The sequence below is a fragment of the Patagioenas fasciata genome, chromosome 24, assembly GCF_037038585.1.
Source record: "Patagioenas fasciata isolate bPatFas1 chromosome 24, bPatFas1.hap1, whole genome shotgun sequence".
NCBI lineage: Eukaryota > Metazoa > Chordata > Aves > Columbiformes > Columbidae > Patagioenas > Patagioenas fasciata.
In genome coordinates, this window is record NC_092543.1 from 4,516,814 (window position 1) to 4,531,247 (window position 14,434).

Genomic DNA, 14,434 nt, shown 5'->3' on the forward strand with positions numbered 1-14,434 from the left:
CCTTCCCCACCGCCTGCACTAAACTTTTCCAGCCCTGATACAAGCTGCTATGCTGAAAAGGAAAGAATTTTCCCTTTTCCCATCCAGGTGATGGTGGGTGCTGCCTGGGGATGCACCCCTGCCCCATCTCACGAAGTTTGGGGACTCCAGATAGGTCCTAAAAATGAAACAGATTCTCACTTGCGTTGGTATCGGTGCTCAGATCTCTCCAGGGCAGCACAATGAGCTCCGGTGCCCTTGGATGTTTGAAACCCCCTCCGCTGGCACGCAGCGTGTGCCCGGTTGCCTGCCTGGCCCTTTGCAGTGCGGCAATAATTTGTAGCTGATGCCGGGATCCTTCATGATGAAAGATGACATATAAATATAAAACGTTATCGCTCCGTAACAGCCACATGCTATAAAATGCCGGGCAGAAGGATCTGGAACTAGATGGAGGCAGTGCTTTAAATCCTTCCCTGCACAGTTACCGATCCTAAAACAACAGACCCGCTCTCCAGAGCTCCAGCAACAGAGGGAGGTGAAGCAAGACCCCAATAAAACCACCACAATCGCAGAATTAGGGTGAGTTTATATCGGTGTGACCTTCCTGTACTGACAACCCTGGGGTAGCTGTAGTACCGGCAACGCCAGCGACATCTCCTCCCATTCATCCCCTGCCGCGACTTTCGGCGGATGCTCCGTGTTACTATAGTAACAATAAAGCCCTGGTACCAATATTACACTACAACGAGTTGACTCTGCTCCCGCGATTACGATAACAATGCTGTTACTGTAGTAACATTACATTGGTGAGGTCTCACTGTTCTCCCCTTAATTTTATTGTCGCCAGATTAAATTGCAATAATGTTATTGAGCCGCCATTAGCGTCGCCATGGTAACAATAACATTAAGGTAGCGCTATCGCATTACAGTGGTCCAACCGTTCCGCCACAAATATTTTAATGTAGTAAAACAAAAGAGATTACTGCAGTAACATTAAACTGCAGTGACCTCATTAAACCACCACCGGATTTATCACGTGCAATGGTTCGGAAACCCTGCATGGCAGTGGGGAGATGCCCAAAGAGCATCCTCAAGGTGTGGATGCTGCTGTGTCACTTTTTGCGGGGATTTGCCATGCAGGGCGTGAGCAGAAGACCTGCAGACACCTCAAGTTCTTCTCCAGCCTGGCTTGGAGAGCCATGGGCACCGCAGAAAGGAATTAACGGAGCCGCTGGTGAATGGCTCGGGGTGAGGCGGGCGACCTCTCCCTCAAAGTCTTTGGAGAGGGTGGGTGAATGGGGCTGCTGGGAGCTCGCCGGCTTAGAAAGGCTCAAAGAAGAGAACGCTCTTGTTTGCTAAAAGGAGAGGTGATCGGAGGGCAACCTTTGCGCATCTCCCAGGGAGCAGCAAAGAGAGACGCGCTGCGCTCGCCTCGCTGCCAACAAAAGCACACGCGGCTGCGGCCGGGAGGTGGAATCGCGAGGCCATGGGGGTGTCGGAGGTGGAAATGGTCCCAGCACCAGGGCACGGCACTGCCAGCGGGGAAAGCAAAGGGTTCGTATCGGTGCTGCTTATGGGAACCCCGCGACACACGGGATTAAAGCATTAGCAGTTCACCGGGGGAGAAAAACAGTGAAATTTGCCACAGCGTTGGGGTACGCAGGAAGAAAAACATGAAGGGAATGAAAATGGTCTGTGTGTCCTATGAATCACTGGTTCTTCCTTCCCCTTGTTCGGTTCTCTTGCCAAATATTATTTCTCCTTGGGAACAGCAAACATCCTCCCCTGGATGCAGTGGTGCTCGATCCGCTCAAATCACGGCACGGAGGATTCCTTCCCTTCACCATCACTTCTCCATGACCAACTTTCCCTCCATCTAATGAGCGATTAATTCACTTAAGAACTGCTCATCTCCCCGTCCCTCCTGCTCTTTGCTCCCCAGGAAGGAGGATGCGCTGCATCCATGTCCCGGTGGGATGCAGCGACCTGGCTCCCTCCTCCAGCAGAACGGGCACGTAACTGGGGCAGCCGGGAGCAAACGCCTCCTGTACGGGATCTGGAATCTCTGCTTTCCTCCCCTCCCGTCCCACGATATAATTGCTAATTAATAATAACGTTTAGCTCTCAGATAGCGTGTTCCATCTTCAAAGACCTCTGTCGACATTAACGAATTAATCCTCGTCAACCCCCCCTGTGAAGTAGGTGACAATTATTATCTCTGCCTTGCAGATGTTAAATTGATTTTGCAAAGAGGTCAAGTGACTTGGGGGAGGCTGCCTGGTACTTGGTCACACTGTGAGGGAGCATGGATGAGGTGATGGGTCCGCGTGGAGAATCGAGGGTTGGAAACGACAGGAGGGAGATGGAGAGAACCGATGGATGCGGGAGCAGGGGATGCTCCCAGCTGTCAGAACAAAACGGGGATGCAAAGCCAACAACTAGGACAGCGCGTGGGAGACCTTCGGTCCTCCACAACAGCCCGGATACAAAAGGAAAAGACGCTTTGACGGACGGACGGCGATTAGCAACAAAAGAGAGCCGGGGAAGGAATGCATCAGTCAAAGGAGTCGAGAGCGCGGGCGAAGCGAGGGAGGATTTCGATTGCGTGCCGCTGGTTTCCTCCCCTCCACCGGTCTGGGGAGGCTCTCCCTGCTCTCTGTGTATTTTTTAGAAGGTATTATCTAAACCTGCTTTTGCTTCTGGAAAGGACAGCTGCTGTCATAGGGGAAAGGTGCGGACACTCCAAAAAACCCACAGCAGAAGCAGCTCCAGGGGTTTCTGCTGGGAAGCATCTTGATGCCCAGCGTGACAATCCAGCTCATGGCTTCATACACGGCCAACATCTACACATCCTCACGGCCACCAAGTTACCAAAGAGCCCTCGGGAAACCCCTCTGCCCCTCCTCACCCCAGCACCGGTGGCTTTGGCGGTGGCAGGGGACAGGCTCAGCCCCACGGGTCCCCAAAGCTCACAGATGGATTGGGGTTGGGGAGGCTCTGAGCATCTCCATAACAAAAATAAAATAAAACCAAGCTCAAGCAACACATTCCCAACTACTGTTTTCCCTACAAACCACCTTGATACCTTTGGACTAAAGTGATGATGACGGTGGGGATGGATCCTTCCTCCCAGTCGCGCAAACTGCTCTCCTTCCACCCACACTCAAAAGTTATCCTGATCCTCCCACGACTCAAAGGGGCTTATGGCATCAAAGGAAAATTAATTGGGCAGAGTTCGGTGCTTGAAACAAAGCCGGCTCGGGCGTCACAGCCCCACCGGTGGCTTTATCTCGCCAGCGCACACCTTGGCGGTGACGGTCCCCGGCATGTGGCGAGGTGCCACCGGCACCGCACGTGTGCCCCCCATCACCGGGACAGCCCCCCGACTCCGGCGGGCAGGTAATTAACTCCCTGACAAAGGCAGGGATTTGCAGATTAACCCGGGGCCTGGGAAAGAGTGGGAAGAAACTCATTTACACCAAACAAAAGGGGAGGGGTGATTAGTTGCTCCAATGACAACAGAAAGAGCCAGATAGGGCCAGGGAAACTGATAAAGAAGCGAGAAAGCCTAATATCCCCCAGTTGCCTGCCTTTCTATTTTATTATTTTTTTTAACTTCTTTCTTTCTTTCTAAGCGCTAAAATTCCACCATTTTCTATCATGCAAATTTGTGTGCCTAAGTGAGATTAAACTCCGGCAGGCACCCTGCCTCCTTCCCCAAGTCCATTTCCCGCGCCAAGATAAGGGCGAACTTCCCTTAATGCATCTTACAAGGCAGTGGGAGTGTTTCGCAGGCGGCTTATTATCAATACAAATAAGAGCTTTTCAGACACCGTCCTCCTCCTTCCCTTCTCTTTTTTAAACCCAGGAACCCAAAGAAGAGCTTAAATAGCTGAAGCGGCGGAGTGGGGAGATGGGGGAGATGCTACTGCAGTGGGACTTGCTAAGGAAAGCAGAGCGGGATACAGGAGAGGAAGGGACAGTGTCACTCCTTGGAAGTCAATGGGACCTGGGTTTCTGCCTCCCTCCTAACTCAGAGCTTGCCTATGGGGCTTCTCTGGGTTTTCTCTGGTCTTATGGCGATTGTTCCTAAGGAAAAACAAGGGCAGGGACAACTTTCCAGATGCTGCAGATGACACGGGCCCTCCCCTAAGCTGTTTGTTTTAGGTCCAGCTGTCATCTGGGAGCTGCTTCCCTGGGGAGATGCAGGTGCAAGGAACCTCTCTGTGCCTTTTGCAGCTCTGTTGTTGGCTGACATCGACTTGGCATCGCTTGACCCCATTTAGAGCTTTCCCCAAGAACAGCAGATCTGAGATTTGAAGCACTGAATGCCAAGGGTCTGTTGTCTCGTTCCTGGGCTCATTTGTCCCACCTTAGCACAGAAGGAAGGAGAGATGCACCGACTTTCTATTCCTAGATCGGCAAAATCACCTTTTGTAACAGGATTTCAAGACTGACAAGTGTTTCTGAAAGCCTGACCGACAAGGAAAGGTGGGAGAAATGGGGCTGGCACCATTTCAGAAAGAAAGTGGCTAAGGGACAACACGATAACAACCTTCCCAAAAGCTAAAGGTTCTTCCAAAGAGGACATTGATCAATTGTTCCCCACGTCCGTTGGGGATAAGTTGAGAAAAACTCCACTTCATTTGCAACAAAGAAGGTTTAAGTTAGATATTAGCTATACGTTTTCTAATTATAAAGCCAGCGAAGCGGTAGAATAGATCGTCCAGGGAGCCTGAAGAACCTGCTTTGTTAAAGATTTTCAAGAATAGCTTGCACACGTGTTTGCCAGCAATGCCTGTGCCTCGTTGCAGGGGGGCAGGTTAAATTAGCTCTTGAGGTGCCTTCTACCCACCTATTTTGGGATCTCAGCCATCAATAGAGCCAACCTTGAAATAAACGAGCAGCTCTTCCCTCCCTGCAGCGTGGACATGCTTGGTTCCTGGAGAATTCTAGCTGGTTTTCTCCTGTTGCTTAGGGCGACCATCCCCAACCCTCACAGGCTAAAAGAAGCTCCTTCTCCCACCCTTATTCTCCTGATTTTTGCTCTTTTCCTGCGCAGCACCACTTGCTGGACACCAGAATCCCCCAGCTCCTCACTCCCTCCACCCTTGGCTATTTCTTTCTTCCAGTTTGGGAAGGGAAGGAGGGATGCATGGCACGGGGTGAGGGTTTGTTTTAAAGGCGAGATCTCCTTTCCCATCTCCTCTCATCACTTCTTCTCCTTTCCTACCATGTGCTTAACTTGGTACATCCCCAAAACCCAGTGCCGGGACACCCTGCTTTCCTGGGAGGGAGAGCTAAGCATCGCTTCCCACAAGCTGAACACCTTTTACGACAGGATTAGACCAGATTATGTATTTAATGGGCCCATTTTCCAAGGCAGGAGAGTTAATCCTGACAGCAAAATTTAAATCTGGGTCGTTAAGGCAAGTTTCCCATTAACTGGACATGATATTCACTTTCATGTCCTGCTCTGGCACGTTCCTGCACGTGATGCTCTTGTCACCTTCCACCTGAGAACGGGTTGGGTGAGCCAAGCAATAGCTCTCAAAATTAGGGGACCTGCTCCTGAGAACTGGTACTTTTTGTTGGTAGCAGCAAAGACATTCAGCAGTTACAGAACTGAGCCCATCGCTAAATCCCCCAGCACTTAACTGTACTGCTGCAAGGAGTTAAGACATGGTATTTTCCTCCAGTACCCAAACATCTCTTCCTAATGATACAGCAAGACACAGGAGGGATGAACCTGGATGTTGGTGATACGGAAAATTTAGGTCAGGAAACGGGAATCAGAAGAGAAGAGATAGAAATTGTCCTGCATCGCGCCGGTGCCTGATAGCGACTTCAGAACTTGCGGGTGATCGACTTTGGCTTAAGAAACTCAGGCAGGTAATAACAGATTGCAAGATAAACAGCAAGGAGCCGGGTTGGCGACACAGCCGCTTTCTCTCTGCGGTTAATGGAGATGGAGAAAGTCCGGCTCTGTTTAGTTTGCTCGATTGCTCGAAGAGGAAAGAGAAAACAGAAGGGGAGGAAGCGGGGAAAATAAAGGTCCTGGGTTTGGGTTTTTTTACCCCTACTATTCATTAGGCTGTCAATAACGCTCAGGCCTGGCATATCGACGGCGGATTAGCTCAACCCGACTCTGTGTACAAGACCAATGCCTTTTTAACCCAGCTTGTTTCCAAATCAATACACCCATCAGCATTCGAAAATTAGCCCGAGACGAGATTCCAATACTTGAGCTGGTGTGTCATGCTAAGAGGGCTCCTGGCCAAATCACAGGAGAAGGAGGAAAAAAGGTTGCTAGGAAGGGATTAGAAATCTTCCATTAATCTTCCCCAAGGCCGCCTCCCTAAGAGCACAGTGGGTCCCCTATGTCCCACCACGCAGGCTCCCCCTTGCCCAGCGCACATCACCATCGCGTCCCACAGCAAGGACACAGGAGTTATCTTGCGTGGACGTCCATCTGCTCCACCATCACATCTGGTCATGCTTGTGGTGGTCAAGCAGATGGATATACATCTGGTCATGCTTGTACATCCCCTCTTGAAAGCCCAGGAGCTCTTGAGAGCTTGCCAAAAACTATGCACCCACTTCACCGCCCCATGCCAGCCTCCCTCCTCCTCTTCCTCCTCGCAGGGGGACAGAGTTTCAACACACAAACACATATTGTTGCTAGGCATACACACACCCCCGCAAAGTACACAAATCTGCCAGCTCTCTCTTTTCTACCCAACGCAAGTTTTACTTCAAGCGTTGCCTCCAGCATGGAAAACAAAATAATCCCATCAAAATACAGTAGCAACAATGACAACAAACAGCGACGTGGGTTTGCCAGTGACTACTTTGGGAGGTGGAGCTGCCTGATTCAGAGCCCCATGACTACTCCAGGAAAGCTGGATAAATGCGATTGCAAATGTCTGGGTGCTGCCCAACCTCATTTGGACTCTCCAAGCCTGCTGATAACCCTGTACATTTGCACCAAATTGTCTAACATATACTCAGCTCAACATAGGAACAATGGGAGGAGAAGACACCTTAGCAAAAGGCATGAACAGAAATCAAAGCCCCCACGCCCAACCCCTCCACAAATCCCCTTCTTCTTTCTTACCTTGCACGATGAGATGGACACGCGATGTCTTGGGGTGATTGTCTGTCTGCACGGAGCAGGTGTAGGGGCCCTCATCGTGCACGTCCACATCTTGGATCTGGATGCTGTACTGGGTGTTGGTATTGGCCAAGAGCACCACCCGAGGGTCCAAGCACCACTTGTCATTGCCGGCATAGAGGATGCTGCTGCGGTTCAGCCAGGCCACCCGGGTGACTCGGTTATCCACGGAGCACCTGGGGAGAAGCAGAGAGGTGACCCATCAGAACAGTGTCCTCCCTTCCGCAGCCCCTCCTGCTCCTCCTGGCACTGGTTTTAGCTTTGCTGCCGGTTTCAGAGACCAAGTGTTTTCAGTGCTCAGGGCACCGACATCCATCTAAACTGTTGGCTCCAGGGATTTGCCCCAGAGCTTCACTGTGAGTTCAGATGTAGAAAAGTCAGAGCCACCCAGCACCAGCCACCAAAGGACCTTTCACCCCTCCCATTCATCCTTTGCAAAATCAGAGACAATCAGGGCCGAGCAAAGATCTCCATTCTGAGTCCAAACCACACTTTTTTGGGGGGATGGAGGTTGTTGCCTCTTGCCCAAACCCATCGCTTGTCATTCTCTCCATACACCTTCATAACCCTGCAGCCAGACAATGAAATGCAAAGCTGAGAAAGCAGCTCACTCTGCTTCACAAGGGAGCAGGGAAAGTTTAACTCGGGAGAAAGCCGGTTCTAACACACCCTAAAGACAAACCTTGAGCTTCCAACCATTTGTCCCTTCTGTCAGCTCTTCCTTCCCCACCCATCATCTGCGTTGTTGCTTCTCCCTCACTCACCCCAGCCAAGCATTTCACCCATCAAGTGACATTTGGGAGGCAGAGATCTTCTATTCCACCCTCCTTAGGGAGCTGAGCCCTGTCCAGAAGACAACACGGTGCAAAACTAGAAAAGACTTTGCTCCTGAAGGGGATAATTTTCCTGTCTGCATTAGCAGGGGTCAGTCTTGCTCCCACCAGAGGATTACAGAGCTGTTAGGACTTGGCTGCACTTTGCTGGATGCCGGTGATGGAGGATAATGTCCCTGCAATAAAGCACTCACGGCCTCAGATCCACCGTTTATATTCCCCCCAATCTACTCCATTACTTGTGCAGTGGCTGGGATGCAAATTAACTTTGGAAACACTGAAAAAAAAGGAGCAGGGCAGCCTCTGGGAGGTCTCACACGGTAACATCAATGAATGCAAGGGGTTTAATGGGCTACACGTGCCAGACTGTGGTGGCAGGGGAGTTAATGCCAAGGATGGATGTATCTGTGGGATGCAGACTTATCCACTGTGTCCACTACTGATGCCAGCAAAGACACAGGCACCCATCTGGGGACAAGCTGTCTTGTCTCATCTAGAGTCTTTTTGGAGGTATCTCTTTGGCCACAGTGATTAGAGAAAAAGCCTTGATAACCAACTTAGCCTCAAAACACAACATTTGGAGGTTAGGGATGGTGGATCCCCACGGGGTGACTTGTCTAAGGCAAGATGGGTGCTGTGATGTGCTAGGCAAGCACCCAAGTTACCGCACCATCCTCCCTCTCTGGTGTGAAAAACATCCGATAAATTAAACAATTTTACTGCTGTTCCGTAATGATATTACGATAATAATAAATTAAATGAGAGCACATTTTTATTATCTACATTAAAAAAAGCAATAGATTCAGTCTGGGCTGAACACCAAGAACCCGGCTCTTGCTCTCAGCTGCATTACAGCTTGAGCTAAAACCGAGAGTTTAGTTGCTTCAAGTTGAACAAAACTTGAGATTCCTTCCCAAAGGATAGTTTTAGGATATTGTACTCCGGAGCTCAACTGAAATTGCAGGTGGATATTTGGTGCGACGCCATGAAATAGGCTCCTGTGGTTGCAGCGAGCAGCACGTCTGCACAAACACAGGGGGTGTCCACCCTCCAAAACCGTATTGCCAAAAAGGATGCGGCAACGAAAAACCAGATGTGGCTTGAATTTCCTGGACTGGCCCCTTCCACGGAGATTATTGCTAAGGACCTGTAAGCAGGCTGAACCAAAAAATATAGATTTCCTCTCTCTTCCATGCCAGGTTTTTTTTTGTGAAATGCATCAGCTTGGAGATCCCTGGATAATAATGGAGCCAGACAGTGTGTAATCCAAGCATTCCATCTATCACATGGGCATTTAAGTGCTTTTGAAAAGCAGCGGGGTTCAGGTAACGCATGAGGCAACAGTGAAATAAGTGCTTTTGCCCTTCACAGCACCCGGTCACAATCTCTTCTTATCGCACAGACACGCTTCTCTGTCCCTGGGATCGGAAAGCTTCAAGTTCTTATTTTGTTTTCTTCCCTACCTCTATAAGCTCTCAAGCCTATATATATATATTATCTATATATATATATAGATAATAAAGTGCAAAAACAGCTCCTGGGAAAGACGCGCTTTGCCTTTTGGATACGATGTGCTATTTAGGGGACGGCGGGTCATGCTCCTACCCGAGCTCCTTCCACCTCCCCTGTGTTAAACCCTCACACAAGCACCGGTCGGGGTCCTGGTGGTCACGGCTTTTCCAGCCCCTCCATCTGCTCCGGTTCCCTCCTCCAGCAGCCCAGCGTGGGGATGGGATGCTCTGCTTTCCCCCATGCAAGCAGCCGAGCGGAAGAACTTTGGCTTCAGTCAGGAAATCAGGCTCTGAACACAGGTGGAGAGCAAAGCCACCCCCGAGCCTTCAGCATCCTCCTTCTTACCCCCCAAGATGCCCCCACCACCTTTCGTTGCAATGTGCCAGGGAGGGAGGGGAGAGACAGGTCCCCAAGGTGATGGAAAACAGTGCTTTGCCTTCAAAAAGACAATGTAAAAAATAATGAAACGCAGATGAGGTAATTTTCTCACTCAAGATCCTTAATCCTTGTTATGTTCCTGCTCGGAAAGCAAGGCCTGCTCATCCAGGGAGATGAAAAACTGCTGCCTGTCAGCACGAGGAGGGGATGCTGCTGCTCCCTGCCTGGCTCCATCTGAGTCCCAAGCCTCAGGGTTTCTGCTCCCGGAGGTGGAAGAGCTGCTCGCTCACCAGTGCTGCACAATCCCAGGGTGGGCAGCGATGTTTGCAGAGAGATGCAGCTCCTCACGCTGCACCAGACCCCCCACTCCCTGCTGGGGGCACCTCAACATCACCACGAGCGTCGCAGTTTGGGCATTTTAACAGCTGATGCACCAACCAAAGGCAAGAGCCACCTGCGTGCATCTTTACGTCTTCCACACTCTCCCGACCTGCCTGCTCGTGCCCTCGTCCCGCTCTCCCTGGGCACGACCAAACCGCAGCCCCCGCAATCAAATCTCAGGAATAAATAAGCAGCAAGGGTCCCAAAGCCGAGTGCCTGGTACCTTTTTGAATTTTTGGCGTGAACACAGAAGTCACACGCCAGCAATGTCATGGCTTCCCAAAATTCTCTCTTCGCTTTCACGAGTTTGCACACAAAACATGACAGGAGAGGAGGTGGCCCGGCAGCAGGGGGGAAGGAGGTTTTTAATTATTGAAGTGTAGTAATTGGCACGCAACACTTCTTTTTTTTGTTGCCTCTTCTGCAGATCACTGGTGTTCCAGAGGGCTGGGCTGGAGAGCACAGATTGCCTCAACCCAGCAGGACACACAAGAAATGAATAATGTTAATTAGAACTGAAAAGAGCTCTGCGAAATTATCAACCTGACTGTTGCTTTTGTTGCAATTATCAGGGCACAAGCTCCATCGCGGGGAGGTGGGGACGGGGCTAAGCCTGGCTCAACCCAGCAAACCTGGTGGCCCAAACTGGGGCTGTGACCAAGCTGAGCCATTCCCAGGCTCACTTCTTCTGCTACCACCTAATTTTTACTGCATCCTACCCTAGAAAAACCCTGTTTTGGCCCCAGCATCTCCCATCCCAAGTAGCACCTTCCAGCCTCCACACCATCAGCCAGGCTATAAATGATCAACCAAACCAGACCCTCGCCGGAGGCTGGAGCTTTGCAGCTCAGATTTATTTCTGTGATTATCGCGTTTTATTGTTATTTATTAGGATTAATTAAAGGCTGGGCTGTGAACAACTCAATCCCGTTCAGGCACAGTCCCACCACTCTCATAGACTTTCCTATGATGTTTATGCAACAGGAATTTGGCTGTTAATTCCCGAGCAAAGGGACACCCGGGGTCAGATTGTCCCCTGCTCCTGGGGATACGTGTTGCCCACGATGCCATTGTTATAATAGAAAAAGCGGTCTGGAAGCCTTTTTACTAATAAATATTAACCCAAAACCTTCACCGCCACAACCCAGCCTGGTTTCCCTCTCCTTTGCTGTATTGGGTTAATTCACGCACCAGCAATTTCCACCAGTCCAGCCTTTCTTCAGCAGGATTTACAGCATCTGCTCGCTTTCCGCGCACATATAGACTGCATACGCTCGTTGCGGTGCCGTATGCTCGCATCTGCGCCAACATGCAGTGCTACCCTGTGTGCTAAACTGACATGTTTTTCCATGTTTTGTGTGCATGTGACACATGCGTGGCGAACGTCGCGCTTCCCCCTCCGCTCCGTCCCAGTCGTCCTAACCCTCAGCTCTAAAATAAGCTGAAGGGCACCCTTTGAGCTCCCGCTGATGTGACACCACCAAAGACGCGGCCCTGAGGACTTTTTCACAGCACGGGAGCAAAAAGCTGCTTCCCTGCATGGGGAACCTGCTGCCAGCTCAGGTGGGAGCCAACCCAATGATTAACTCGGCAGCGGGGTCGGGCAGCAAAGGGGGGACCCCGCTGGGGCTGGAATTTATCTCCTGTCCCCCCGCAGCAGCAGCCGGAGCATCTCCAAAGGCTGCGGGGGCGAGGAGGTGCCCTCAGATCAGCTGCTGCCCCGGAGCCTCTTCAAAAATCACGCTGAGCTGGTCAAAAGCAGCGCTCAGAAGTGGAAAATAGAAATCCTTTTGTGCTTCTTCCCCCACCCCTGGCTTCTCTTCCCTGCTCGGAGTTTCATCTCGGTTCTTGCAGGAGGAGTTGGGGCTCTGGACTGGGCGGTCCTGCCTTTCCCAACGGCTTCGCGCTGCAAGCTGCAGCAAAACCCTGCAAATCCCTGCCCTTCATTTCTGCCCTCTGCAAGGCTTTAAAGATTCTGGTACCTCCTCGCTGGGAAGGGTGAGATAACGCGTGTTTGTAAAGCACCTGATCTCTGCAATTGAAAGTTTATACATGCAAATGATTCGCACTAATTACATTAATAATAATATCCCGGGCTCGAAAATATCCACCTTGGTTCATTGCCCGGGATTTGCAGAGCTGCAAACAACTCCCAGTATGATGCCTTAGATGAGCTTATTGGCAAATACCACGGAAACCGGACTGGGGAGGAAGGAAGGGCTGCAAAAAGAGCCAGAGCTCCCACTTTGCAGCTTGCCAGCCTGGTGCAGAGCGACTACGGGGGAGTCAGGAGATGAATGAGCATCTCTACAAGTGCCCAACAACCCCGTGGTCCTGGGAAATCCCTCGTCAGCACCCCCAATAGCCAGGACTGGTGCAAAGCAGGCAGGTTGCGATGCTGCAGGGACGGCTTGTCTGGAAAAGTCTCTCTCTCTCTGCAATGCAGCAGCGCGCCAGCACCTTTCCAAGTCCCCTGCTCGCCTCATCCAGCCTTTCTATTTATCCTCCTATTGTCTCTGCTAACAACGGGGGCTCTCTGCACATCTATAGCATCTACCAGCCCGGCATCTCAGAGCGTGCCACAAAACATCAATGAGGGCAGCGGCTCCCAGGCTGCACGGTGAGGAAACGTGTCCCCAGTGCGGGTTCCCACCCCGTGGCATGTTGCTCCTGGCCCATCTGCTTGGGTGCCCTCCAAAAGCACTAATGTCCCTGGGGAAAAGGGGGTGACGCCGGCACCCAACTGCCCGTCAACAGCTGTGCGGGGACACGGCCGGTTTACTAATGAAATGCCACCCCGCTGGGACGCTGTGCTGAGCTCGAGGGATGTTGTGTTTCTTCTGGTTTTCTCCTTTTTCACCCACAAAATTGCTCTGGGGGGTCCTGGATGCCAGCAGGCAAACAGCGCTGGGTAAAAGCCCTTGCCCAGCGCTCTTCCAGAGCTGCCTACTAAAGGGTTGTCCATTCCGAGATCTCTCCCTGCTATAACCTGTTCTCTAAAAACATCCTCCTTTGCCACCTGCAAGCCCCCAGATTGAACAATTCAAGACACCCCAACTCTCCATCCTTCTCAGCATCCCCCCCTCCTCCTCCAGCCCACCACAGACATTCCTCCAGGTTGAATCCCAGCTCAAACACGAGCTGTGCCCCCCATCCCAAATAAATCCCAGTTCTGCTTTGCACAATTGACACTAATGGCCCGGGAACCAAGCGATGCCATCTACCCTGATGGTCTGCAAAGGAGCGCGTTTAACTCCGCATACAGGCAAGGGACCGCTGGGCTTAACTGCACTGAAAATGTATTCACGAGGAAGCGATGCACTTAACTTATTACAAGTGGGAAATTATCACTAAAGTGGCTTTTCCTCAGAAGTTGAGGCACAAAACGAAGCGGCAAGGGGTGAGGGCTCTCTGCCAGGACTGCGGAGGGGAGGGAGCAGGAGCTGGATGCTAAATGATGCTGCGGGTCAAGAGGGAGCAGGACAGGAGGAATAAAGGGCACAAGAAGTGCTGCAAACAGGGATGGGGACAACACGGGGAAATGAACCCAGGGAAAAGCAGGAGATGGGGTATCGGGTTTTTAGAATGCTGGCAGAGCTCTTTAGTAGCCCAGCACGGCTGCAATGGGGAGATGGGGGGAATTCGCACTGGTACTGCCTGTACCTACCCAACCGGGTTTACCTGTAGCAAATCTATTCTGCTACATGCTATCTACATACTGAGAATAAACGCAGGTTGTCACATCACCTCCCTACACCGGTTCTCCCTCACGCTCCTAATCGCAACTTCACCACAACATCCGAGCTTACATCGCTCCTGCTGGTGGATGGACAGAACGAGGATGATGAGGAAACCCTTAAAATAAAGGCTGAGAGGTGGTCCGGGCAATACAAGCCTGCATGGGGGGAGCAGGATAAGTCCCCAAGCCTTGCAGTGCCACCCAGGTGATGGGGAGAAGACCTTCCCCTTCAGCAGAAGCAGCTTCCCCATCCAAGGTCACAAAGACCAAGACAAGAAGCTCACCTGTGCCTATTGCTGAGACATTTATCTCCTCATTGAAACCATCTCCCTAGCAAGAACCGTCTTACAGACACCCCAAACCCACCACACAGCCAGATCATCACCAGAAGGTCATTTGCCACATGACCATAACGCGAGCAACCTTGTCTTGTGA

The 14,434-nt window shown here is 51.2% G+C and overlaps 1 protein-coding gene across 5 annotated transcripts in view; it reads right to left on the reverse strand.

Annotated features, from left to right (window-relative positions):
- LOC136111373 (protein CEPU-1) overlaps nucleotides 1–14,434 on the reverse strand; it is a 283,780-nt gene that overhangs the window by 34,137 nt on the left and 235,209 nt on the right. For all 5 annotated transcript variants that reach the window (XM_065855510.2, XM_065855513.2, XM_065855514.2 and 2 more), the window contains one exon: nucleotides 7,100–7,332. In XM_065855510.2, the coding sequence (XP_065711582.1) occupies nucleotides 7,100–7,332 (233 nt within the window). The remainder of the gene's footprint in view (nucleotides 1–7,099; nucleotides 7,333–14,434) is intronic.